The following is a 25,585-nucleotide window of genomic DNA, read 5'->3' on the forward strand; positions in this document are numbered from 1 at the left end:
GCACCGCGGTGCTGCGGCGCCTACCGCCCGCGCCGTCGCACTACTCAACGCTATGCACGCTCAACACGCAGATCTAGACCTTTTTCATGACAAACCCCGCCATATATATAATGTAATTAAGCTGTTCCTAGATAGTTTATAATAAGTGCACATAGTATATGTATAGGTATTAAGTTTTTAATAATTATTTAATTTTAGTTAAGAAATAATGATATCCTTTGTTTTATAGAGTTTATATTTGTTAAATTTTATGTTTGAAATTTTTGTTAATGAAAATGTAAGTGTTTTGGTGTCAGTACTGTAAACTTACATTAATTTGTGATAAATAAATAAATAAATAAATAAATAAATAAGTTTCATTCTATTACCCGTGTCTATTCCAAAGATGGAATCAAATTGTCTTACAATTTTACTTCTAAATCGTCATATTCATCGATATAATATGTATTGCGTACTAAATTTGGCGTTCCGAACATTCATTGTGTTCAACTGAATTGAACTGCAATCTATTCAAACTGACTTAATATAGTCAATATTGAGAGATTGTGGTTGTATACGGAGTGGCGCTCATGATACAAGAACTCGAGTCTAAATGTAAACCTGGATTTGAATAAAAAATCAAATAAGTAAAATTATTTGTTGTTCAAATGAATAAATAGGTTATAACAGTGACGTTTTAGTTACCATTTCAGTTCAGATTTTGAACAAATAGTTTATAAGGACGTTTGTGTCTATAGAATATACGTCAATGCATATATATTTAAAATGGCGAATAGATTAATATCTTATTTAAACTCTCTTTTTTCTTCTTCTCCTTCTCACATTAACCTTTAGTACATTTCATCCTTATTTAAAAATGTATTCACACATTTTCTGAAATGTAATTCACGATCATTCAGACAGAACGGCTGTCGAATGCAAACATTTTGAATAAATTGACAAATCGTGTACAGGAAGGAAACACGGCGGCGCGGCGCCATTGTACGTTATTTTGAAATTGGAAATATTGCCAGCGTTCCGATACGGGCTGACGTTTACACAATAGTGTTGCCGGTTAATTATTTTTTATAAGTTTGTAACCTTTTTAAACGGTACAAACGTGAAAAATCTTGCGCCACCAATAATTTCTAGTCAAAGATTATTAAACTAGACAGCAATTTTATTTGTAGTTTCTCTTATCTATGCATTCTTTGCCACTATTGAAAAAATATGACTAGAAACTTCTAAAAACTAGACTACGAGAGATAAGGATAGAGATAGATATATAGTATCAAAAGTATTAGAATAAATGTAGGTAAATTATATTTACATAATACTAAAACATACTTGCCAAATTTATTAGTTACATCGAAATATTCACATAAATAAAAATACACAAATAATACAACACGCTTGCTTTATACTAAAGCTTTTTAATAACGCAGGCGCATACATATATTAAACATACTAACAAAAGAATAAAAGGATGCAAATGTAGCATGCAGGCTGGTTGAACGCTGTTTTAATTTTAAAGTATTGTGACGCATTGTCGTTTCATCGAGTTTCAACTAAGATGTTTTTATTACATAGATACGTTGTCCGAGCTCAATACTGGCAAGACGAAAGCAAGGTAATTGCCCGTCATTCACTTAGTCAACTTCCAACCACTTTCGCGGCTAGTCAGCTTACTAACTTTTTGTATTTTTATAAATAAAATGCCTTCCGGTGTTTTTAGACGATGTACAAATAATACTCCAACTGTGAATGAAAAAAACGTTTCATTTCCTACGTTAGTAGGTAATAAGTGTACACTATTTAACTTATTTTTAACTAATAAATGAATTTTATTCGACTGTCATGGCGACCAGAGATCAATAAACTAGATAGCCACGGCTGTCGACGCTCGAGCCGTATCAATGCGAGCTGCTAGGCTGTAGTAAATAGTGCGCTGTTTTGATGTGCAATTTTGTTAGTCTATGACGCGTCTATTTTTAAAACGTCATTGAGTTTCAAATCACAACGATTCTAAAGAATTTTGTTTCAAAAGTTAACGATACAAGCTTAGTGCTATATCAACATCTTCAGTATTTGCACCTTTCCTAAATCCAAAATGCATGTGATAAAATGTTGTATTTTTGTAAATAAGACAGAAATCTATTATTTAATATATTTTCAAAAATCTTAGACATAGATAAAGTAGTGAGATGGGGTTGTGATTGTTAAAATCGTCCCATCACCACTTTTATACAAAACTAGCTTTTACTCGCGGCTTTGCTCACATAAAAGGTTTCCCGGGATAGAAAGTAGCCAATGTCCTTCACAGGGTCCCAAACTAACTCCATACCAAATTTTACCGAAATCCGTTGGATAGTTTTTTAATTTATCGCGTTCAAACAGGCAGACAGATGCGGCAGGGGACTATGTTTTATAAAATATTTTTTAGAACTTTTTAAGAGAAACAATTGCGTCATACAAAGGTATTTGTTGCTTAACTATACGTTACGCGGCGCACACAACGGAAACTGGCATAAGGAATAAATTATCGCCCATTTTGCAACATGAATGCTCCGCTCCTATTAGTCATGGCATGATGATATATATCCTATAGCTTTCCTTGATAAACTGGCCCTCCAACACTAAAAGAATTTTTCAATTCGAACCAGTAGTTCCTGAGATTAGCGTCTTCAAACAAACTCTTCAGCTTTATATATTAGCATAGATTTAGGTACAATTAATGAGTATATACTAATACAAAGCTCCACAAAATACTTACGCAATATTTTTAAACTGTAAATCAGTCTACACTCCATCAAATCCAGAGCAGTTTTCAGAATAAAAAACACCTCATTACACTTGCATTTGTTGCAGTCGTGAGACGCCTAATTTCTATTGAACTAACTTATTCAATGATACGCAATTTGTAGATAGCAAACTATTCAAACAGGGTAACCGCAGTTTAAATCATATTGGCAAAAGACCGCAACGCGTAGAGCGCTTGTGAGAAAAACACATCAAAAAAATGCTTAATGGAGCGTAACTTTATGCTTCCAAAATAAGTCTGTCATTCGAACTATCTGTTAATATTAAAATGACTATGACAATTTTAGTAACATATATCTAAAAATATCGTAATACAAGGTGTTGCTCGCGACTTCGCCCGCGTGAATAGTCTTCCGCCACAAAAGTACCCAATGCACTATACAATGGAACAAATTACTGGGTTAAAAAGTGGTCTATGTATTAATGATGACATGATCTCCCCGTGTACCAAATTTCATCCAAATCCGTTCAGTTGTTGCGGCGTTTACTTCTAACAAACAGCAAAACATTTTAACAAACTTTCACGTTTATAATAAGACTAGCGACCCACCCCGGCTTCGCGCGGGTGCAATGCTGATACTAAATACACTACAGAAAAACTGTGAACGTTGTATATAAAAACATAGCGGTCCGCTCTGGCTTCGCACGGGTATAACATAACAAAATAACTGTATTTCTCCACTATTTAATGGATGTTATTATACATATAAACCTTCCTCTTGAATCACTCTATCTATTAAAAAAACCGCATCAAAATCCGTTGCGTAGTTTTAAAGATTTAAGCATACAAAGGTAGGGATAGAGAAAGCGACTTTGTTTTATACTATGTAGTGAAGAGTATAATGACACCACTGAGAGTTATTTATGTAATATAACACATTGGGTGCATGCCATATGAGACTTTCCCGCCCTCACACCATCCACTACGTACTTGGGAGTGTAGTCTCTGGCATGAAGAGCGCAACTTCATGTTAAACAGTATGCAAATAACATCTGGAGTTGTATACTACATGGACCTTGTAGAGACTAGACGGAATTTCTGTTCTTTCCGGCGTTTTTGCCATGCCTATTGTATTAAATCTAACATTTTATGTGATAGGATCCTATTTATTTTTTATCCGTGATGCTTTACAACTTCTATGCTTCTCTATACGCCTTCTTAGTTCACTATTTTGTCTCACACTTTCCTATAGAGGGAACTGTACAATTAATATTTCCGACTCGCTCTTCATTCTGCTATTTGATAAATTTCGTTGCAAGATGAAGACAAATTAGTGTTCCCTGAAACTCGCCGAGCTTCACCGCTCAGTGTCATAAAATGCGTGCAACTGCTAACCCTGGCTAACAGGAATTGTAGTGGTGGGGTAAAGACGGAGAAGTCTCTTAAAAAAAAAGTTCCACAGCTTAATGGTGCAGCAGAAATATAAATACTGAAACTTTAGTTCGAGACTTGTGCAATAGGCCCTTATTTGTTTACGAATTTGATAAATAAGAGAAAATTATTAAACAAAAGAAAAATTTATTCCCATTGATACATCGAGTCGTAAGGCACACAAATTTTTACATCAAAGATATTTTAAAATCACCTCGTGCGCGGCATTATCCGAATAGCGCCATTCATTTACAACCTTTAACAATTGTTCGGGACTGGGACGATGTTGTGGGGATGCTTCTCGCATATAAACGGAGCGGGTACATCATGATTATAATCGTCAAGTCCACCCTCGCGGTACATAGCGCCGTGATACTGTTTCTGGTTTATCACGTTGTTGGGCTCACCAGCAGCCCAATTTGCGTAACCAGCTTCTTCCAGGCTCTGCCCTGGAGTAGAAAAGGATATGTTTTAACTCACTAATCGGTAAGTCGATTACGACTTATGCAAAGAGCTGCGCTTTCACTGTTATGGTCCAGATTAAAAGTCATTGCAGCCAATGTAGTTATTGGACATCATTGAAACAAACGTCACGCTTTGTTATTTGAATGGCATGTTTCTTGTTGCTACTGGTTGTAAGCAATTGTGCAACGGATTACAAGGCCGAACATGCTCCTCATAACTCTGTTGTATTCAAAATATATTATTATTTTGACTCCGGCTCACTCCGATGTCTTAAGAAACTTACCATTGATGGTTCTCCAGACGTTGCTTTGATTTAAGTCACGGAAACCGACAAATATTACATTTACAGGTTCAGACCCTTTCTTAATAGATTTTGCCGGATATTTTGCGAAAAGTGCCTTAACGACGTCAGCTTCCGCGGCACTGTTAATGACAACCAGCTGGCCGCCCTCAGCGACACACCTCAGGTACGCCAACGACCACGACATGGCGTATTCATGGAACTTGTAGCAGTGTCCGGTTTTGGCATTAAGCTGATAACCTATGAACAGTATTCTAAATAAATAATCATATTCTTAGGCATAGGCGATCATCGTCGCCTATGCCTAAAGCACAACTATCGTGACTGCGCTGGTAACTTTCAGAAGCAAAGAATGGGAAACGAAGTAAAGAATTTCTGGAATCTTACTGACCGTGCGAAATGTAGCAATGAAGCTTTGATTTCACATTGGATTTTGGTGATGCAATAATACGTCCGGTGCCACACATTATTATACCGCTCGTACTCCCACGAGCTACCGCGTGGTGTTCTCCACGAGCTAGTTACCTGTGTCGACGGTCCCACATTCGGTGACGCGCAGTTCTGCAGTCTTCTTCTTGAAACATATGTAGGGGAGCGCCTCGCTGCACCTGTCTGCGTAGTACAACCCCTGGACCCGGAGGCGCAAGCAATACTGCTTGCTATAATCGTACTGTTCATAATAAATTCCTTTCATTGGAATCGGCATCGCCGACAAGGGTACTCCTGGAAAGAGGTTATAGATTTAGTGTTAGATAATATTGTCGCAGGTTTTGGGTAGGAAAGTTAATAGGTTGATGTGGCAATGCGCTGACCACATATGTCGTAGAACAGATAACCGCTGGAGTAAGCGTATTCTAGAGTAGAGACCGCGTCTTGGCAACCGTATCGTGGCACGCCCTCTGCACAGATGGCGGGACGACTTACACAAGATGGCTGGCAGCGACTGGATGCAAAAAGCAGCAGACCGGGCCCTGTGGCATACCTTGGAAAAGGCCTATGTCCAGCAGTGGACTGCAACGGGCTGATGATGATGATTGGGCATCCAATAATCAAAATAACAGTAAAAAATAAATCAGATCTGAGAAGACATGGCTTTCAGTCAGACAGTGGTACCACCTCGGTCGAGTCTGCAAACTCACGCTGCAGACTACATTGTTCTCAGTATGGCTTACCATCGCCATACGGGCGCGTAAAATTTCAAAGTGGAGCTTCTCTTTTAGTCTGGAGTATTATATATAATTTATATCCTCTTACCTTCTATACTCTGACACATGCAGTTAACTATTTCATTGCTGACTCCTGTGTACACCTCATTGAAGGACAAGTGATCACTCATATTAACAATGCTCTGCATCACATTATTGACAGCCACATTTATAGGCGAAGCTAACACAGCTCCTAAAACAAAAAATGGCATCTTTTTAGGCATTTGGGTTATTATTACAGTTGATCCCATTCAATATTTTGACTCTATGTCTCCACCGTGATTTGAAGACTTCATTCTAGACGTGGTCATCTTGACTTGGCCACTCGGGTATCACATAGACTCTAAGACTCGCAAGCAGCCTCAGTACACGGTCCATAGACACTATTAATCAACTAAATAGAATCTACGTGATGATGTATTCCGGGCTAATTTTTGTTTATTATATTTAAATTTGAGCGACGATAGCCTAGTTGGGTGTGGAACGGACTGCCGAGATATATGTCCGCAGGTTCAAATCCCAAGGGTACACACCTCTGAATTTTCTAAAATTCATGTGTGTATTCTTTGTGAATTATCGCTTGCTTTAACGGTGAAGGAAAACATCGTGAGGAAACCTGCACATCTGAGAAGTTCTCTATAGGAATTTCGAAGGTGTGTGAAGTCTACCAATCCGCACTTGGCCAGCGTGGTGGACTAAGGCCTAATCCCTCTCAGTAGTAGAAGAGGCCCGTGCTCAGCAGTGGGCAAGTATATAATACAGGGCTGATATTATTATTATTATTATTATATTTAAATGACGAGGGAAGTATGTCACCCGCCTGATGGTATGCAAAACGATCGCTCATAAATAATAGTAACACCAACAGAACTTTAAATTACAAAGCACTGCGTGACACTCCACTCGTCTCCCAGAGACATATTAAGATATTGAGGCTCACAATACCAAGTAATTACTCTGTAATGTCACACAAAACAAGATAGTATCTACCCAGACGACCACTCGCATACGGAAGTCGACCACTACCAACTTTGGGCACGTCGACGTCAACCTTACTCAACCGGAAGAACTTCACTGATTTGCTCTAGTAAGCTTACATCAGAAGCGGCGTGAGGGAGAAGCGAACCAGGCAACCAAGCGTGGTACCTTAGTGGACCGTTTTTACTTTATTATTCACAAAACTGTTAAAATCGGGGAACTTCTTTTTTCTACCTCGCGTTCTATTTTTTACTTTCGAAGGGGACCTCGCGTCGTTTATTTGCTTTTGCCCGGGGCCTCTCGTTATTTAGAGCCGCCAGAGGTTTACATGCTTTATTTTTACTGTAATTCGCATGAGAAATATAAATTATGTCAAGCTCAAATTGACTTGAAAATTTATCAATAACAGTTACTTATAGGTACATGGTAATATAGTTACCTTCGAAGTCGCATATGAATCGCGCGTCACTCCACGTGGCAGGCACCAAGTGAAGCTTAAACCAGCCCCCAGCTGACGCATGGTACTCGTAGTCCGGACGGAAATCATAGCTTCCTAGAATAAAACGAAACACTAACCTAACTGAAACTAAACTTTAAACTTGAGAAGAGAAAAATACTTTGCCTTGTTTGTTTTTGTCAATTAAAATTATAAATAATAATGATAATATACTTTATTGCAGACGCTATATAATTTATCAGACAAAATATAATTTTAGTTTAAAATAACCCTACCTTAATAAGAAAACACTATGATAGTTGGGAAGTCAACTCATACGTTGCCGTCATCATCAGCCTATCAGCTGGACTCATAATAATTGAGTTCTTATAATATAGTATAGGCAATGTCGGTTAATACAGGTGTATTACTCTTATAATTGAATTACAAAGTTGCACTGTTTTAAACACAAAAAAAACCTGAAGAATATGCCAATGCCGCTTGACTACTTATTTTCTGAGAAACTAATTTAATATATCTTTATTAATAATATAATAAATAATATCAGCCCTGTAGTATATACTGTCCCACTGCTGGGCACGGGCCTCCTCTACTACTGAGAGGGATTAGGCCTTAGTCCACTACACTGGCCTAGTGCAGATTAGTAGACTTCACACACCCTCGAAATTCCTATAGAGAACTTCTCAGGTATGCAGGTTTCCTCACTATATTTTCCTTCACCGTTAAAGCAAGCGATAATTCACAAAGAATACACACATATTTTTTTAGAAAAATCAGAGGTGTGTGCTTTTGGGATTTGATCCTGTGGACATTCGTCTTGGCAGTCCATCCCACAACCAACTAGGCTATCGCCGCTTTTTTACATCTTTATTAGTTGATATGAATACTCTGTAGCCATAGTCATATATAAGCGACGATACCCTTGTTGGTTGTGGAATGGACTGCCGAGACGAATAGGTCCGCAGGTTCAAAAACCAAGAGCAAACACCTCTAACTTTTTAAAAATTGTGTGTGTGTATTCTTTGTGAATTATCACTTGCTTTAATGGTGAAGAAGAACATTGTGAGGAAATATTCATACCTGAGAAGTTCTCTAGAGGAATTTTGAGGGCATGTGAAGTATACCAATTCGCACTAGGTCAGCGTGGAGCACCAAGACCTAATACCTCTCAGTAGTAGAGGAGGCCCGTGCCTAGCAGTGGGACAATATAAATATAATACAGGCCTGATAGTCATATATTACTCAATTTCTTTAGTTACATTGCTGTCTTTACGTACTTATATTCCGAAGAATATTTTTATAAATAATAATAAATATTTCGAAACACTTCCCATAGGTGGAGAGATTATAGAAACCAGTTCACAAGGTTGTTTTGACTTTGAGAGTAAGACTTACCTAAAATGGTTACATATTAAAAAATAAAACAATATGAAACTAAATAAATTTTTAACAACGTTACATTGATTCATTAGAAATATTAGTACATTACCACGGTAATACTATCTCTTTTAAAAAAGTCAATTAATACAATAAGACGATCAAAGCCACTTACCGTGAACTACTACAGATGCAAATAACACAAAGAATATTTGTTTCGCGTCCATTCCGTATGTGTGTTCTGCACGCGTTAAATCCTATATTTATAAGAAATATACCTATAATCTATAGAATGACCTAACCCGACATGTTATCACTCATTGTTTGTTTTGCTTTAGCTGTCAAACGTACAGCTAAAAAAATCATTCGGATTTATGTACTTATTCACGAACTTGTTAGAACACGTCCTGATGTCTAAGGTTAGCGCATTTTGGACCAGTACAGCTTTAACTGAAAAGGACTAAATGAAGAATTTTGTTTGAAATTGGAGAAGATTGACGTTTTTTTTTCTTTTCTATTGGATTTTCTAGTTTTTTTTTAACCACCCTTAATCGAAAGGGAACAACGGAAAAAAAATAATACAAATCGGTCCAGCCGTTTTTGTGTTTCGCCGAGACAAACGAAGTGCAGTTCATTTTTATTATATTATATATAGATTTAGGTTATCGAATCACAATATTATGTTGTTTACATATTAAAATCTAGGGAAAACCTGCAGGAAAGTATTGCTACGATAACGAAATTTCTTGGTAATCTATAAATTTTTAAGAAGCAAGGAATAAAAGGCAAATACATTTCTGCGAAATTATAATTTTTTACATAATTGAATTCTGAATGTATTTTATGTAGTGTTTTTTTTTTTCATATTTTTTTTTATTTTATTTTGTCACGTGTGTAAAGACAACTATATACAGGGTCATTTTGACATCACGTTATTAAATGAAAACACATACTTATCTACTTGAGAATAACACTTTACTATAAGTTACTTGAGCCGTAGATGTAAAATAAAAATGTTAAAGTTTCAGACAAAATAAATATTAATAAAAAGTCAGAAATACACCCACGCACATGCCATATTCGCATTAAACTACAAAATTATCAAAAAATCAGAAAACTAAAACTTGGATTTTTCGTGAAAATACTAGTTATTAATGGATAATTTTTGGCAAAATGTCAGCAAAGGTCGAGTATGTGGCTTCATTTAGTAACGCAATGACAAAATGACCGGGTACATTTTTACAAAATTACAAAGTACACACACATCTTCAACAGTCCCTCTGTACGGCGTCAAATCCGTTAACAGCTCAGATTCAGCCTAACTACCATCTCTTATAGCAGTAATATTATATCCTTACTTAGAAATTTTGTACCATAACGAGTTTAAAACAATCTTACAACCATCATGTTTTATTGACTCCCGTTATCGTAAATCATTCATTCAATACTACACGATTAATTGTTTTTTGACAGTACGTAATATAATAATAATAATAATGGGATGCCCATCTAGTGGAGGGCAAGTCACCGCCTGCCTTGAATACATAAGATTGAGACATTTTACTTGGCAGGCGTCCCGTTGTCTCGTCAAAGAACACTCCATGATACGGATTGAATGAATGATTTACTTTAACGTGAGACAAAACTGCTCAATAAAACCGTATGGTTTTAATATTGTTTTAAGCTCGTTATGGTACGAAATTTCTAAGTGAGGTTTATAATATTACTGCTATAAATTATGGTAGGCAAGGTTGCCCCACGATGTTTTTCTGCACCGTTAGAGCTAGCGATAATTCACAAAGAATACACACATAATTTTTAAGATTTTTATTCGACTAGAAATAGTTGTAAAGTATAACGGTTTTACGTAATGCATTTGATTAATCTAGCGCTCCATATTACACGTATTTCTGTGATAACTTAAACATTGTTCGGGACTGGCACGATGTTCTTGGGATGTTTCTCGCATACAAAAGCGGCTTTCCCGCCCAAAGTGTCGTCCAGGAGTCCTACGCGGGTCATACTACCGTAGAATTCTTTGTAGTTGTTTTTCCTCGCGCTATCCCATTTCGCGTAACCAGCTTCTTCCAGCGATAGACCTGAAATGATAATGATATTGGTATTTATATTTATTTGTATCTCCCTGAATAATCTACGTGGTGTTAACCCTGCGAAAATGGGCCATGCGAGTCCTGTTTTGGTACTGCGCATGTATATCGGGTTTCGAACATGGCGAATGTGACTGTGACGACCAGAGATGCTTGTATCTTTGGACGGTCGGCCCTTTCTATGAGCTTCACTTCGCTTAACATCAGGAGCAGTGAAGCCATTTTGGCATTTATAAAAAAAAATCGCATTCGGATCTCTTTCTGAACGCTTCCACTTACCATTAGGTGCTGACTAAATGGATAAAAAATAATCCCTTATCTGTCAGAGATCAGCTAGTTGCCGCCACATTGTTTTCTATTGTCAATTTGCAATAACCAAACATTGTGATCCTGTCTGAAAGACATTATAGACCGTAGCATTTAGTAGTTCAACTGACTGCCTCAGTGGCGTAATTGTCATTGTAGTATAAGTACGACTTCTGCGCTGAGATCATATGCTAAGCTATGTGATGGCTATAAGACTGGCGAATTGATCGATTCACATAGCATTACATATAATTTGAATCGTAATTAAATCTGTTGAAATTGACTGTACAACTCCACCTCAGTTAGATGCCTAGAGAACCTTACCATTGACAGTCCTCCAAACGTTATTTTCATTCCAGTCATGAAAACCTAGATGCACTACTGTTGTATCCCCTCTCTTAATAGTTGGAGGTGGGTATTCGGCGAACAGTTGCTTGATGACGTCAGCCTCAGCGGCGCTGTTGATGACGGCCAGCTGCCCGCCCTCAGCAATGCACCTCCAGTTCGCCAACGACCACAGCAATGGGTCCTTGTGGAACTTGTAGCAGTGCCCAGTTCTGTTATCTAGCTGATAACCTGTAAATAACAACTCAAATAATCCATAACGGCACAAAGCGACAAAGAACTGGGATTTCTGTGGGAGAGTGCCTGCCTTCGCCGATGGATACGCACAGTTCGACAGCAATTCTGGCTGCGCTCCCTACCGTTTGAAGAAAGATGGTTAAGGGGAATCAAGATTTTGTTGGATTGGTTGTATTTTGACCGTACAGAACGCAACGACGAAGTGTAAAGTCACGCGTCGGATTTTATGACATTTCTTTGTTGAAAATATAATTCAGCGGATTTTTCCTGTGATGGTAAGTGCAACGAAACCATGTTATGCTGGTCCACTTTAAACGCACATCTAGAAAGAAAGAAAACACATTTGTGTCTATTGTTCCCAATTATCGTGGACGAATCATTAGGTCGTTGGCCATGTCAGTAGCTATCCAATCGGCAGCAAGATAAATCTGACGCCTTCACAACAATTACCATGTGTTCACTAGCTGGTTACCTGGGTCGACCGTCCCACACTCGGTGATGCGCAGATCCCCGGTCTTTTTCTTATAGCATATGTAGGGAAGATCGTCACTGCAACTGCCTGCAACGAGCCCCGCCTGATGCAGCAGGCGCGCGCAGTGCGGGCTCGAGCTGTACTCCTCAGAGAATATATCGCGTGTTCGAACTGGCATCGCTGACAAGGAAACTCCTGGACAATTTGTTTATTTAAAAATAAAGCCAAATATAACATCTCAGATGGGTGTAAGCGATCGCCACCTGCCACAAAGGAAATGCCAGAATAATGGCGGCTTTCTGAAATTTAAAAAGGATAAATCAGTGATGGAAAAGGGCAAGGAGGGGGGAGAAGGAATAGGATATACTTTGGTTAATTTCACTGATCGTAGAAACACAAAACAAAGATCCATCATGCCAGTTTTTGTCAGGTAAATAATGAAATCAATTCCGAAGTATTCTTCATCTGACTGCCGACGATAAATTCTCACGGAAGTTTACCTCGACGCACACCAGAATACGACACAATTCTAACATTTACTAATGAACATTTCTTTTATCGCTTTGAGTGACGAGATGAGCTTGCCATTCGCCTGATGGTTAGCGACACAACCATCCATAAACAGTAAAAACACCATCCAACACCTTGAATTACAAAGTATTGTTTGGTATTCCACTGCTCTAGCCATCCTGAGATACGAGATGTTAAGTCTTATTATATCCAGTAGTTACACTGGGTACAATGAACATTCCTTTATTTCTTTTACTTGTGGTATATTTGATTTATAACCTTACCTTCTATACTGTTGTACATCATCGGTGTTACAATATTGTTGACTCCAGTGTACACGCCGGTGGAAGGTTCAATTTTATTAACAATGCTTTGCATCACGTCACTGACGTCCACATTTATAGGTGACGCTAAAAGTGCTCCTGAAATAACGAAGGTCTTTTTAGATTTACATGATAGAACCAGCAATCCATTCGCCTGATTGCAAACGATACGACTGCTTCTTAAGAGTAGCCACCATAACAGCTTTGCATTGCAGCGAGGTGTTGGATGTTCTCGTCAAAATACGAAATTTGTTAATGACCCTGGACACAATGCATTTTAGCCCAGAATATGATAGTGTTGGCACAATATTTATTATATACTGTTCCACTGCGAGGCAAGGACTGCGTCTACTATCAAAAGGGTTTAAGCCTTAGTCCACCACGCTGGCCTAGTGCGTATTAGCAGATTTCACATAACCTGAAATTTCTTAGAGAATTTCTCAGGTATGCAGGTCTCCTCACGATGTTATCCTTCACCGTTAAAGCAAGCGATATTACACAAAGTAACACATAACTTTATAGAAGCCAGTGGTGTGTGACCTTAGGTCTTGAAACTGCAGGCATTCGTCTCGGCAGTCCGTGCCACTCCCAACTCCTACTAAGTATAATTCAGTATTGATTAACTGCAGAAATTGCCATTGAGGCAATTATCCTTACTATACTAATCCAATCGAATTCCGCGTATGAGAGGCCTACAACTTCGCAACAATATCCAGATGGACTGGCGTCTATTCACTTGGATTAAAATAGGGTTGCCCGTCAAGTCGTGGACATGAGAAGATACCTTCGAAGTCGCACATGAGTCGCGCGTCGTGCCACTTCGCGGGCACCTTGTGGACCTTGAACCAGCCGCCAGCTGATGCATGGTACTCGTAGTCGGGACGAAATTCATTGCTTCCTAGAATAAAACACATTAGCAAAGTTTAAACAGCGTACGTGTTCACCGCGTACATTCTTTAAGGAAAGATTGCTGAACTTGCGCATCCGACTACACCTTGGAGAATTGAAGACGTGTGTGTGTGTGTTAAGTAAGATATTCCACTTTAGGTTAACTTCTGTATCATTTTACAAAAAAATACGAAATACATTAATTATTTACTGGTGGTAGATCTCTCATATATAAGAGTCCGCCTGGGTAGGTACCACTGCAATATCTCTTTCTGCCGCCAAGAAAGTGTTCCGGTTTGAAGAACAATGTAGCCATCGTAACTACTGGACATAAGACTTAACATCTCATGTCTCAGGATGATTGCGCAGTGGAATACCAAACACTACTTTGTAATTCAAGCTGTTGGATGGTGTTTCTGTTATTTATGGGCGGTCGTATCGCTTACCATCAGGCGAATGGCTAGCTCGTCTCGTCATTCAAAGCAATAAAAAAATTTAATCAATAAAATCGCCAAAGTAAATGCATATCAGCTAGAACTGGACAAAATCCTTGAAAAATTGGCTTTCTCAAACGATATTATAAACCAAATCAAAATATCTCGATTGTTACACTCACCTTTAACAATTAAAGCAGCAATAAACACTACAATTACGCGTAGCCCTTCCATTGCAAATAAATATTCTAACATTATGACCATGGTTTTGTGGCTATCGCAATATATTATTTAACGTTATCTCTTTGTTTCCGTTGTCGGTTAAGCGGCTTTATCTGCTTACTTGTCCATAATAATATTATAAAAACAAAAATAATTGTTACATTGACACGGGTATACCACAGATTTATAAAATTCAATTTAATATGGAATAAGCTTGAACTTCATGATAGGTGACACCTTAAAATGTTGTGCATTTAAACCTATCATTACTGTTATATTTTATTGGAGCTATTTATAATGTAACAACTACTGGTTGTCCTAATTATAAATAAATAAATAGGCCATTAAGTTTTTAAATAGCTTTTAAAGATAAAGCTTAAGATAAAGATATATTTATTCTGCAAATTTGGGTAAATAACGATGACAAAATATGAGAGCAACTATATTTAACCAAAAGATGGTATGCAAAATTATAATTTCTTCTTCCTTTCCTCGCAGCTTCGCTCGCGTGAACGATTTTTCTGGGATAAAAGTCCCGTTAATTATTTTCCCGGGATAGAAGCCAATGTCCTTCCCAGGGTCTCAAACTATCTCCAAATTTCGTGGTTCCTAGACTTTACACAGGGAGAAAACTGCAAACGGGATACTGTAATATCCGGCTTAGCGACTGTAGGGGCTCGGAGGAGAGTACGGAGGGAGTTGGGTGTAGGCTGGGAACCCCTTTAGGATGGGCGGGGGGGGGGAGGGAGAGAGATATGTTCATGAGCGCTCTTAGACCAATCAATGTGTAGCTACAACCATGAGGTATACATGTAGGGATGAGGGACAAATAAAAGAGTGGAATCCTACTGAAAATCTTTACTTTTGACCACTTAATTTTTAATTACATTACCTTACCCTTGCTCGCGAAAGAGAGAGAAAGAAAGAAACACTTTCATCTTTCTCTCATGCACCAAAAATCAGATATGCGAACAAAAACATTTTATTATAATTCTCTTAAAATACGATCCCCAACATACACACTGATCTTTGTGACCACGGCAAATGTCCCTCCTTGGATGGCCGTGTATTCGGTTTGGAGACCAAGCGCACAAGAATTGCCTTGGGAAGAATACCTGTGCATTACCTAAGCTGATTTGTTCGTTTTGTGGTACTATTTGTCGTGCGAGTCAAAACTGTTACATAAATAAACGAATTTAATTTCAAAATAAACATTTATTTCTATAAACTACATTTTCACCAGCGTAGAAATGTTCATCACCACCTAAATCTTCTCAGTAGTAGAGGATGGGCAGCAGTGACCAGTATATTGTACAAGGTCATTAGTATTATTTTAAATACATAATACTTCGTTAGAGAATGGATTTACGTCCGCAATTAATTAATATCAGAGTGTTAAAATTATATAGAACGGACATATGAAGATAGTCATGCAAAATTTTGTGCTCATGCGATGGTTAGGTATTCAGTTCTGTTAATATATTGTTACGCGCCGCTATCCTAGCCGATGACATCGGGCGTTTCCGGAAGTATTCGGCTGCGCGCGCAGGCTGGCAGAAGAGAAGATATGTCACGCGGCGACTATTCTATTATTATTCTTTCTGGTTGGACGTTGTCAAAATATGTGTGAAATTGTATTCTGTAATTATTTTGCAAATATAATGTTTACTGTAAAAAGAGCGTTTAACAATATATTTAGGGTTTTTACATTTATTTATTAGAAAAATTAACATAAACCTAAAAAAGTAATTATTACCTATAACAAAAACTGTACTAATTTATAAAACAGAATAATTTGAATCAAATTAACAAGAACACAAAAATAAAGCTAGCGAAAAGATTGTGAACGTCCGTCCGATCTAACAATTAATGACAGCCAAAAAAAATATATCGACGACGCAATGATCAGCGCGAGCTGGCCATTTTAAACCAAAGAGGATATAATCCTACGTTATAGTTGCAGCTAAACAACGTCTCCCGGTCTTCTAGTAAGAATTTGCTATATCATATTTTTTCATGTAGTGATTTTCACGTTTATAATGTGTATTATGGCGACATAATTAATGTACAACCCCATCTCGTAAACATCACTAAAACTGCGAGATGAATATGGATAATTAGGAAATAATGCCCAATAATCACACTTGATGGCGATAGTCGATACTGAATTGCGGTAACAGAATTTCGAAACGCGCAATACGTATACCACCTCCAAATAGGAACTGTCGGAGGGACCGCGACCTATCAGACGCACCATCTTCAGACTGGTGGTCTTCCCCTTCTACAGCGGAACGCAACCATCTGTTCCTCTACAATAGCGTAAACTTACACGCCGCTACATGCATATTATCACATTTTCTATCAATAAGTAATTTTTGTATTAAAATCTAAGGACTTGTCTTAACAATTGGTTATAACTTTTGGAGCATAGATTTGGTCCGGACTATAGCCAACTATACTGTATAATGTCTGACTCATTTGAAACATATAATGCTGCGCACTACACTAATGACGTTATTCTTTTCAATTAAACGTTGTTTGGGACTGGCATGATGTTATTAGGGTGCTTCTCGCATATAAAGGGTACTTTCGCACATCCTATATCGTCGAGTTGCCCTGATCGAAACATCTGGCCACAGTTTTGTACGGAGCTGTCCGGCTGGGTGACACCCCAATTCGCATAGCCAGCTTCTTCCAGCGTCTGTCCTGGAATGAAAAAATTGGAATGTTTCAAAGTTATGAGTATAGACCAATGCCATAAGTTATATCGAAGGCATCATGATTTTTAGGTAAAAGTTCTGGGTGCTTTTGTTAATTGTAAGCAGTTGTAGGCAAACGAATTTTTGGTTTCTTCTATTCTAGTTTAGTTGTATTCAAATTAATAATTAGTTGCTTTTGCTTATGGCTTACCCGCATACATCTCTTTGAAAAAGAAGACCCTGTCTTTTCTTGGGTTGCTTGGGTTGCAAGCTTAAACATGACTGTATCACATCAAAAATGCTCCATCGGTTTGCGTAAAACCTTAATAAATAGATATAATGATTTTCCCACTCAGATCATATGATGTGATAGAGGGCGAACCCATCGCCATATCGAGAACGAATTCCTAAATACAGTCTAAAGTGTGAATTTGTAATTATGTGCATAGAATTCCGCCTACGTCTGAAATCGTAAGACACTTACCATTGACGGTTCTCCAAACATTGTTATTATTCCAATCATGAAAGCCGAGGAACGCCCCTCCTGCGTACCCTCCCTTAATGAGTCCAGTCGGGTATCGTGCCAAGAGTTCCTTGAGGACGTTCGCCTCCACAGCGCTGTTGATGACGGCCAGCTGCCCCCCCTCAGCGATACATCTCAAGTACGCCAGCGACCACGGCAAACCGTAATTGTGGAACTTGTAGCAGTGTCCAGTTTTGGCACTAAGCTGATAACCTATAAACAATGTTTCAAATTATTATGATTCGTTCCTAACCGAATTTTGGTGACGGCGGCCAATCTCAACGGAGATCAGCTAAATACGGGAGATACTATAGAGCTCAAGTGTGTGCGCAATACACAAGGGCACTCTCTGTTCCTTAACTTTCATAGTCTGCTAAGATGGCAATCCGGAATGACCGATAAGAGATCAGGCGCGGGACCAACGGCTTTTCGTGCTTTCTGAGTTACCGGGGTATCACACCCAGTGGCGGTCCTTCCATAGAAGCCCAAAAGCCTGGCTTGCCCTAAAATTATTTGCACAAAATGGAATATGGAACAATAATCATAATTTTACGGTCGGTACGGTAAAGATAAAAAATCCCGCGCTAAGTGTCGGTGCACCGCGCCGGTTCGCCTCGAGCGCACCTACATACCCAATAATATACACTACTACATCTAAATAGTATCAGATGCAAACATTTAATTTTTAATATAAAACACGCGCACAAAATATATTCTATCACCCTCTCCCTCGTGGGCTTATACGAGGCTTTTTGCCTCGGTATTTCTTTCTCTTTTACACTTATAGATCGAATACGAATAACATCCTACAACATACGTACAGCTATAGTAGGTTTCTATAGCAATTAGTACTATGAACTAGAAATAAAGCCATGCTTTCAAAACAGTATTGCCAAGTCTTTGGACTTACTACTAATATGAAACATTTATTCTACATAATATTCCTTATTTGAATAAATAATCTTTTATTTTAATGATTTTAGAATAAACATAATTCTATTTACATACTTAATAATAATTATTTTTATGAATTGTATGTATTTTATTAAAAACTTTCGTATATTTTCAGGGTTTTTTTAGTATGATTTGTGATTAGTATTACTGGCAACACCAATTGTTTGTTTTAATTGAGCCGTCGATACATTTTAAAAGTATTTGTGTTTATTACGTGTTTTTGAGTTATTTTAAACATTGAAATATAAAGATGAGTTAAATGATTCCTTATAATATGTCAAAACATGTCAAAACTTACACTGATAAAATTAAATACTTTGAAATGCAAACTTTGAAAGACAGACGTGATCAACTTAGTTTGATGCTTTTGTATAAAATAGTCAACGGTGATGTAGATTGTCCACCTCGTCTCAATAAATTCTCCCTTAAGGTGGTAGCTCAAGGTCCATTTTCATACATTTTGTTTCGGCTTTAATCTGGGTAACTAAACAAGTATTGGCAAGTAAAGAATTTAAATTCACGTCTAGTTAGTGATTAGTTCTCGCAGTTGAAATAACTAGACGTGAATTTAAATTCTTTACTTGCCAATACTTGTTTAGTTACCCAGATTAAAGCCGAAACAAAATGTATGAAAATGGACCTTGAGCTACCACCTTAATGTACCTATTAAAATCCCTAGATATCCACGTCCCTTATTTAATTGTAGATTCAGCCGAACTAACCTTGGTAGCCACTCGCCTGTCCCTCGCTTATCCCGATTATATAACCGAATTGTAGAAAAATCTGATTGTATTGACATATTTAACGACTCGCTTCCTATCTTCAAAAAGAAAATATTGAACTCGCTTGTTGAAACCTAAATTTAGTTTTATATTCAGTCTTATATTTAGAATATACTGCACTTGTGGTGCAGCCAATTGTTAATTGTTATGTATTTAAAATGTTCATGCTGTGACAGCCTGTAATTGAAACAGCACTGCAGAAATTACTTACCGAATTCTTAAAAAAAAACTATGTAAGGTGTATGTTTTGTTGGCTGTTCAAATAAATAAATAAATAAATAAATAATAGTTTTAGGTGTGTGAAAGTTTGATAGTCGAGAACAAAGTAAATTAGTTAGGTTATGATGAAAAACAACAACATTCAAGAAGCTGGCGAGAGGTGCGAAATGTACTCCTGACTTGAAAAACCTTATAAGGTATTTAGTCTAGTATCCAAAACAAATTGGCGTGATGGACGGTCCCATTCAAACAAGTATTACCTAAGTTGTATCATTGGTTTTGCACATTTTTCTCGAGCGAGACAAGTGTGTGGGATACTTCTGGTTAATTATAATGATTTAATTAGCGCTTGAAATTAAACTAATTTTCGGATTCTATCGCGGTGTTAGTATTTTATTTTCTCCCGACGTTTCGAAGACTTTCCCCCGTGACCATGAAGGCTGCAAAGTCTTCGAAACGTCGGGAGAAAATAAAATACTAACACCGCGATAGAATCCGAAAATTAGTTTAATTTCAATGTCTAACATTCGCGTAAACATAAGAAATCATTAATTAGCGCTGTTAGAAATATTCTAATTTCTAATATACAAAAACATATTATGAACGTAAAAATTTCGGTAAACAGCTAAGTGTAACCTTATTATTTTTACTTATTATTACCTTACGAAATTTCAAAACAAAACATTATGCGTCGACACTCGACAGTCATTGTAGTGTTACTTTTAACGAGATTGGTTGATAATTGATATGATTGGTTGATAATTGATCGACTTTCTTTCAGAGGTGATGTCGGGTCGAATTTTTTAAAATACTCGTTTTATGTGAAATGAAGACGAATTTTAATTGTGTTGCTTTGGCTTGGCCATATACAACATGGTAGGCACGCCACTGATCACAACGCCAACTTCCTGACTCCGAACTGCGACTGAGTTATTTTTAAGATGGAAAAACTCAGTCACGAATACATTGGCAAGACCCGGGATTCGAACCCAGGACCTCAGCGCCGTAGTCGTTCTCGAACCGTGTACAACTACGCCACCAAGGCAGTCATTATTTCAAATATTGTTACAGTTCCTAAAGCACTCTTCGCAGAGGACCAAAAGCTACGTTCAAGTTGATTTGATGAAGAGTGACCATCATTGCCCTAGAGTAATCCTAACTGCTCTGCCAACCTTCAGGAGCCGTGATTTTACGTTGTTTGTGCCAGTGACACCGGTCGAGTTGTCCCGTTCCTACTGGGGCCAAAATTGGTTAAAGTGGGACTCTATCATCCAAAACACTCATGCTTTAATTTTTTGCAACATTAATTGCTGAGAAATTAATGTCGTCAAAGTAGTATTCATCTTGTGCTTGTTTTGATCGGCTATTGTCTACAGTATATATTAGGCTAAATAGAAGAGTAGTGTATGTCTTGCTCGCCTTGTCAGAATTATACCGATCAGCTTTATGTCACAATGCTGGTTACCTTTGTCGACGGTCCCACACTCGGTCATGCTCAGTTCGGCGGTCTTGTTCTTGTAACAAATGTAGGGGAGCGCGTCGCTACAGCTGCCTGCGACGAGTCCCTCCTGAGGTATCAGGCGCGCACAGTGCGGCCCTGAGCTGTACTCCTCGGTGAACATATCACGCGTGCGCACCGGCAGTGCTGACAAGGGCACTCCTGGAAACACCTTTATTTATAATTACGAATACACAATTAGTTGAGTATAAGCGATCGCCTCCGTTCGTTAACAAACTTGAGGTATTGTGGCTCCTTGTCCTTTATGATTGTGAATGGCGAGGAATGGGGTAAATAGGGATGAAGTAAGTAATTCAAAATTGCAATAATAGAGCAGTTTTACTACTAAAGTAGATGGGAGGCCTCGTGGACGCGGACCAATGCCTTGGTTAGCACTTGACTAAGTTTACAGCGTCATCCACACTGCCGGAGACAGAAACAGAAGATACTCGTTAAAGAGAATCTGATACAGAAGGGAGGTCACGACTCTCGATATTGAGGAATACGACGCTAGAGCGAGACTACTAAGGTAGAGTCGGCTAGTTCGAGCTACAGTCATTTTTTTATCTTTATTTAATAATAAAGAGGGTTTGAACAAATATGATCATGCCAATTGCAAGCTCCAAGATACTATCTCCGTTTACTGGCCGCCTGGGCCAGTTTGCTTTCGCTAACAGAGGATGTGCCAGAATACTGTTACATTCGCTATGTTATAATAATAATAATAATATCAGCCCTGTATTATATACTTGCCCACTGCTGAGCACGGGCTTCCTCTACTACTGAGAGGGATTAGGCCTTAGTCCACCACGAACGCCTAGTGCGGATTGGTAGACTTCACACACCTTCGAAATTCCTATAGAGAACTTCTCAGATGTGCAGGTTTCCTCACGATGTACTCCTACACCGTTAAAGAGAACGATAAATTCACAAAGAATACACACATGATTTTTTAGAAAAGTTAAAGGTGTGTGCCCTTGGGATTTGAACCTGCGGACATTCGTCTTGGCAGTCCGTTCCACACCCAATTAGGCTATCGCCGCTTCATGCTATCGCCGCTTCATATCGTCATGCTGCTCAGTCATAAATTAAAAAATTAAAGTGTGACGTTCACTTACATTATAACATTTTTGATGTCTTACCTTCTATACTATTAAATACTACTGGCGATATTGTATTATGGACACCAGTGTGCACACCGGTAGACAAATGCTCAATTTTGTTGATAATGTTCTGCAACACGTCAGTGACGTCCACATTTATGGGCGACGCCAAAACAGCACCTGGATTAACAAAACAATATTGGATTGAAAATTAATTATATGTGGTATATATTGAGCTTTATTTGCAGTAATTTTAGTGTAAAATCATGAAAGAAAATCCGAATATAATATTTTTGTTAGTTTTTTAATTGTCAAATGCAGAATCTCATTGTTAAATGTTCTCTTTATTCGTCACCTTATATACTTCCGATGCCCTTATAGACTTCGTAAACCTTATATACTTACTCTATGTGATTCCGCGGGTCATATACTTCCGTATGAGTATTTCTGGTGCCTTATATTATTCACCTTATAAACTTCAAGCATCTTATATTCTTGCGGCACCTCATTAATTTACTTCAAGCGCTTAACATCGTTCACGCGCCTTATAATTTTTATTCATAATATTACACTACTTTCGACACCTTATGATTCCTGGTCGCCTTAGAATTCTAACTATACGTAAATTTGTAGAAAAATTTATGAAGCACTCACGTTTTAGACCATGACAGACTGAAGCCATTTAGGCTAGACTGTTTGAATTATTTACCCTAGTTAAATGACCCTGTAGGTAATAAGTTACCTTCGAAGTCGCACATGAGTCGCGCGTCGTGCCATTTGGCAGGCACCTTGTGGAACTTAAACCAACCGCCAGCAGATGCATGATACTCGTAGTCGGAGCGAAACACATTGCTTCCTAAAATAGAATTAAACCCATAAATCCGTATTCTCAAAGAATCAGTGTCAAAGATCTGTACGAGAGTCGAATTCCAAATACCGTTTTGTTGGTAGTTAGTATTTTGTCGCCCGTATAGCGACCACCGCACACAAGGGGTTAAACCCGCCATAGTGGCATACGTGTGTCGCATTCCGGGATCAGCCTGTATATCCGGTTCGCACAGACCCGCATAATTGTGTCAACTACCATCCCCCCCCCCCCCCCGAGGCAATTCTTGTGCGCTTGGTCTCCACACCAAATGCACGCCCATGCATGGGGGAACGTATGCCTCTTGGTTGCTAAGTTCACATTGAGGTCTGTCTAAGGGTTCGTGAACATTTCCCTTCCCTTCCTTCCAACCATCCTAAAAACTCCTCTTCCTTCCCTCTATCCCCTCCCTTCTTCCTCCCGGGCCCTAAGACCGTCTAGCTGGAGGCTACCGAACCTCCAGTGATAGCGGTAGGGCCCACCAACTCATCATGGGGCTGCCGTGGTTGCTAAGCCGGGGGATCGCCTGTATACCATTAGCGGGGTACCCCCGGTGATAACCACGGCAGTTCCCCAAAAAAAAAACCACCATCTCTCGTCACTCGAGAGTCTATTCATCCCCCCCCCCCTTCTACATACCATCAGGTGCAGTTGGGATAATACTTATGCCGTGCCCTTATGAAAAAGGTACTTACCCTGGATTATTGAGACGGTAATCAACACAACGACTCCGCGTAGCACTTCCATTGCGAATAAATAATATGACGAATAAACATTTGTTTTATAACATTATTATCATCAGTGACCCCTAGTTCACGCGATCTCCTTAGTAATCTATCTATACTATTATATAAAACTGAAGATTTTGTATGTTTGTTTGAACGCCCTAATCTCAGCAACTTTGGACCAAATTGAAAAAATATTTCAATGTTGAATAGCTCATTTATTTAGCAAGGCTATAGGATATCACAATGTGACCAAAAGTAGCAAAGTATCAATTAAAAATGTCCTAAAAGCGAGAAAAAAAATATTTATGCTGAGAGCTTCTATTGTGTGCGCTACGTAAACGGTTAAAGTTACGCCACCGTCTAGTATGACTGATTTGTTCCTCTTCAAAAGTTCTAAAAAACCTATTTTAAAACAAAGTCCCTCACCGCATCTGTCTGCCTGTCTGAACGCGATAAACTGATAACATACCTAATGGATTTCGATGAAATTCGGTATGGAGATAGTTTGAAACCCTAGAAAGGCCATATGCTACTTTATCCCAGAAAAATATAAAGTGGGACATTTATCCCTGAAAAATTCATCACGCGAGCGGGGTCGTGAGCAAAAGCTATTTAATTTATAATTGGAAGCCCCTATCTTCTTCCAATAAATACATTCAACAGTGAGAAAAATATTTTTATTATATTTTTCAACACAAAATATTGCTTTAATTCATTTTCACGCCTCGACGTGACCAAGATATCACGGTTTGACAATAAACCAATGTAGGACTTTTGGTTAAGTTTCGCATGGCGGGCGAGATTCTGGGAGCAACTCTCTTCCCTCTCTATTCCTAACTCCACACTCTCAATGCTGGCAATTCCTGATTCTGTACGTTGTTCACACGTGCTAGAGATTTGTGAAGATGATTGCTCATTTGCTGGCTTTGTGACATAAAAGGAGCATGACGCAAATACAGTCTTACTTATGAACGTGTTTTAGCGTTAAGAGGTGCATAAGAATTGCTTAAATAGCTGTCAAAACATCACCGGTTTCCTAGTTTAAACCAAGAGGCAAGATGGCGGGTTTTGACTTACAGCTGATCGAGTAAATTTGTGTTTTAACTAAGCATAACTTTGCGAATTTACAAATGAGACAGTATATATCTAAATTTAATTAAGTATATAAAAATGATACACTCGCGACATATCACACGTTTATCAAACTTTGTTCGCACTGATATCTCGGGAAAGACCGGCAAGCGTGTTGTATTAATAAAATTTCCTAATAATCTATACATATGCCGGAGATGGGTCGGCATAAATTGATAACTGATGCCTTCATAATGCGAGATTTTTGTAACTAATTATTTTACAACAGAGCCAAGGTTATACCTTGAGCCGGCACACCTCACATGACGCCTGGTTGAAAATAT

The 25,585-nt window shown here is 38.3% G+C and overlaps 3 protein-coding genes across 3 annotated transcripts; all 3 read right to left on the reverse strand.

The window, feature by feature from the left end:
- Window positions 1-4,298: 4,298 nt before the first annotated feature.
- LOC115456351 (CD209 antigen) lies at window positions 4,299-9,233 on the reverse strand. The gene is made up of 6 exons (XM_030185370.2): window positions 9,130-9,233; window positions 7,560-7,673; window positions 6,192-6,335; window positions 5,463-5,660; window positions 4,920-5,177; window positions 4,299-4,620 (listed from the first exon to the last, which is right to left on the reverse strand). Exons 1-6 carry the CDS (start codon window positions 9,179-9,181, stop codon window positions 4,430-4,432), a joined length of 957 nt encoding a protein of 318 aa, XP_030041230.2. The 5' UTR covers window positions 9,182-9,233; the 3' UTR covers window positions 4,299-4,429.
- A 1,533-nt stretch (window positions 9,234-10,766) lies between these two features.
- LOC119189160 lies at window positions 10,767-14,883 on the reverse strand. The gene is made up of 6 exons (XM_037438146.1): window positions 14,760-14,883; window positions 14,040-14,153; window positions 13,217-13,354; window positions 12,423-12,617; window positions 11,693-11,944; window positions 10,767-11,053 (listed from the first exon to the last, which is right to left on the reverse strand). Exons 1-6 carry the CDS (start codon window positions 14,839-14,841, stop codon window positions 10,875-10,877), a joined length of 960 nt encoding a protein of 319 aa, XP_037294043.1. The 5' UTR covers window positions 14,842-14,883; the 3' UTR covers window positions 10,767-10,874.
- Window positions 14,884-17,217: 2,334 nt separating this feature from the next.
- On the reverse strand, window positions 17,218-24,235 carry LOC115456357 (lymphocyte antigen 75). Its single transcript, XM_030185375.1, has 6 exons — window positions 24,138-24,235; window positions 23,320-23,433; window positions 22,617-22,757; window positions 21,442-21,636; window positions 17,983-18,234; window positions 17,218-17,505 (listed from the first exon to the last, which is right to left on the reverse strand). Exons 1-6 carry the CDS (start codon window positions 24,187-24,189, stop codon window positions 17,327-17,329), a joined length of 933 nt encoding a protein of 310 aa, XP_030041235.1. The 5' UTR covers window positions 24,190-24,235; the 3' UTR covers window positions 17,218-17,326.
- Between the last annotated feature and the right edge of the window lie 1,350 nt (window positions 24,236-25,585).

This window comes from Manduca sexta, chromosome 2 (genome assembly GCF_014839805.1).
Source record: "Manduca sexta isolate Smith_Timp_Sample1 chromosome 2, JHU_Msex_v1.0, whole genome shotgun sequence".
NCBI lineage: Eukaryota > Metazoa > Arthropoda > Insecta > Lepidoptera > Sphingidae > Manduca > Manduca sexta.

Bases quoted from the DNA above. Each gene is read 5' to 3' on its own strand.
- LOC115456351 (XM_030185370.2), bottom strand. From the start codon at position 9,181: ATGGACGCGAAACAAATATTCTTTGTGTTATTTGCATCTGTAGTAGTT. The intron at 6,336-7,559 runs GTAACTATATTA...TTTTTGTTTTAG, and splicing joins ATTCATATGCGACTTCGAAG to GAGCTGTGTTAGCTTCGCCT. The intron at 5,661-6,191 runs GTAAGAGGATAT...ACCTCTTTCCAG, and splicing joins CATGTGTCAGAGTATAGAAG to GAGTACCCTTGTCGGCGATG.
- LOC119189160 (XM_037438146.1), bottom strand. From the start codon at position 14,841: ATGGTCATAATGTTAGAATATTTATTTGCAATGGAAGGGCTACGCGTA. The intron at 12,618-13,216 runs GTAAGGTTATAA...CAAATTGTCCAG, and splicing joins GATGTACAACAGTATAGAAG to GAGTTTCCTTGTCAGCGATG. The intron at 11,945-12,422 runs GTAACCAGCTAG...TGTTATTTACAG, and splicing joins GTGTGGGACGGTCGACCCAG to GTTATCAGCTAGATAACAGA.
- LOC115456357 (XM_030185375.1), bottom strand. From the start codon at position 24,189: ATGGAAGTGCTACGCGGAGTCGTTGTGTTGATTACCGTCTCAATAATC. The intron at 22,758-23,319 runs GTAACTTATTAC...TTGTTAATCCAG, and splicing joins ACTCATGTGCGACTTCGAAG to GTGCTGTTTTGGCGTCGCCC. The intron at 21,637-22,616 runs GTAAGACATCAA...AGGTGTTTCCAG, and splicing joins AGTATTTAATAGTATAGAAG to GAGTGCCCTTGTCAGCACTG.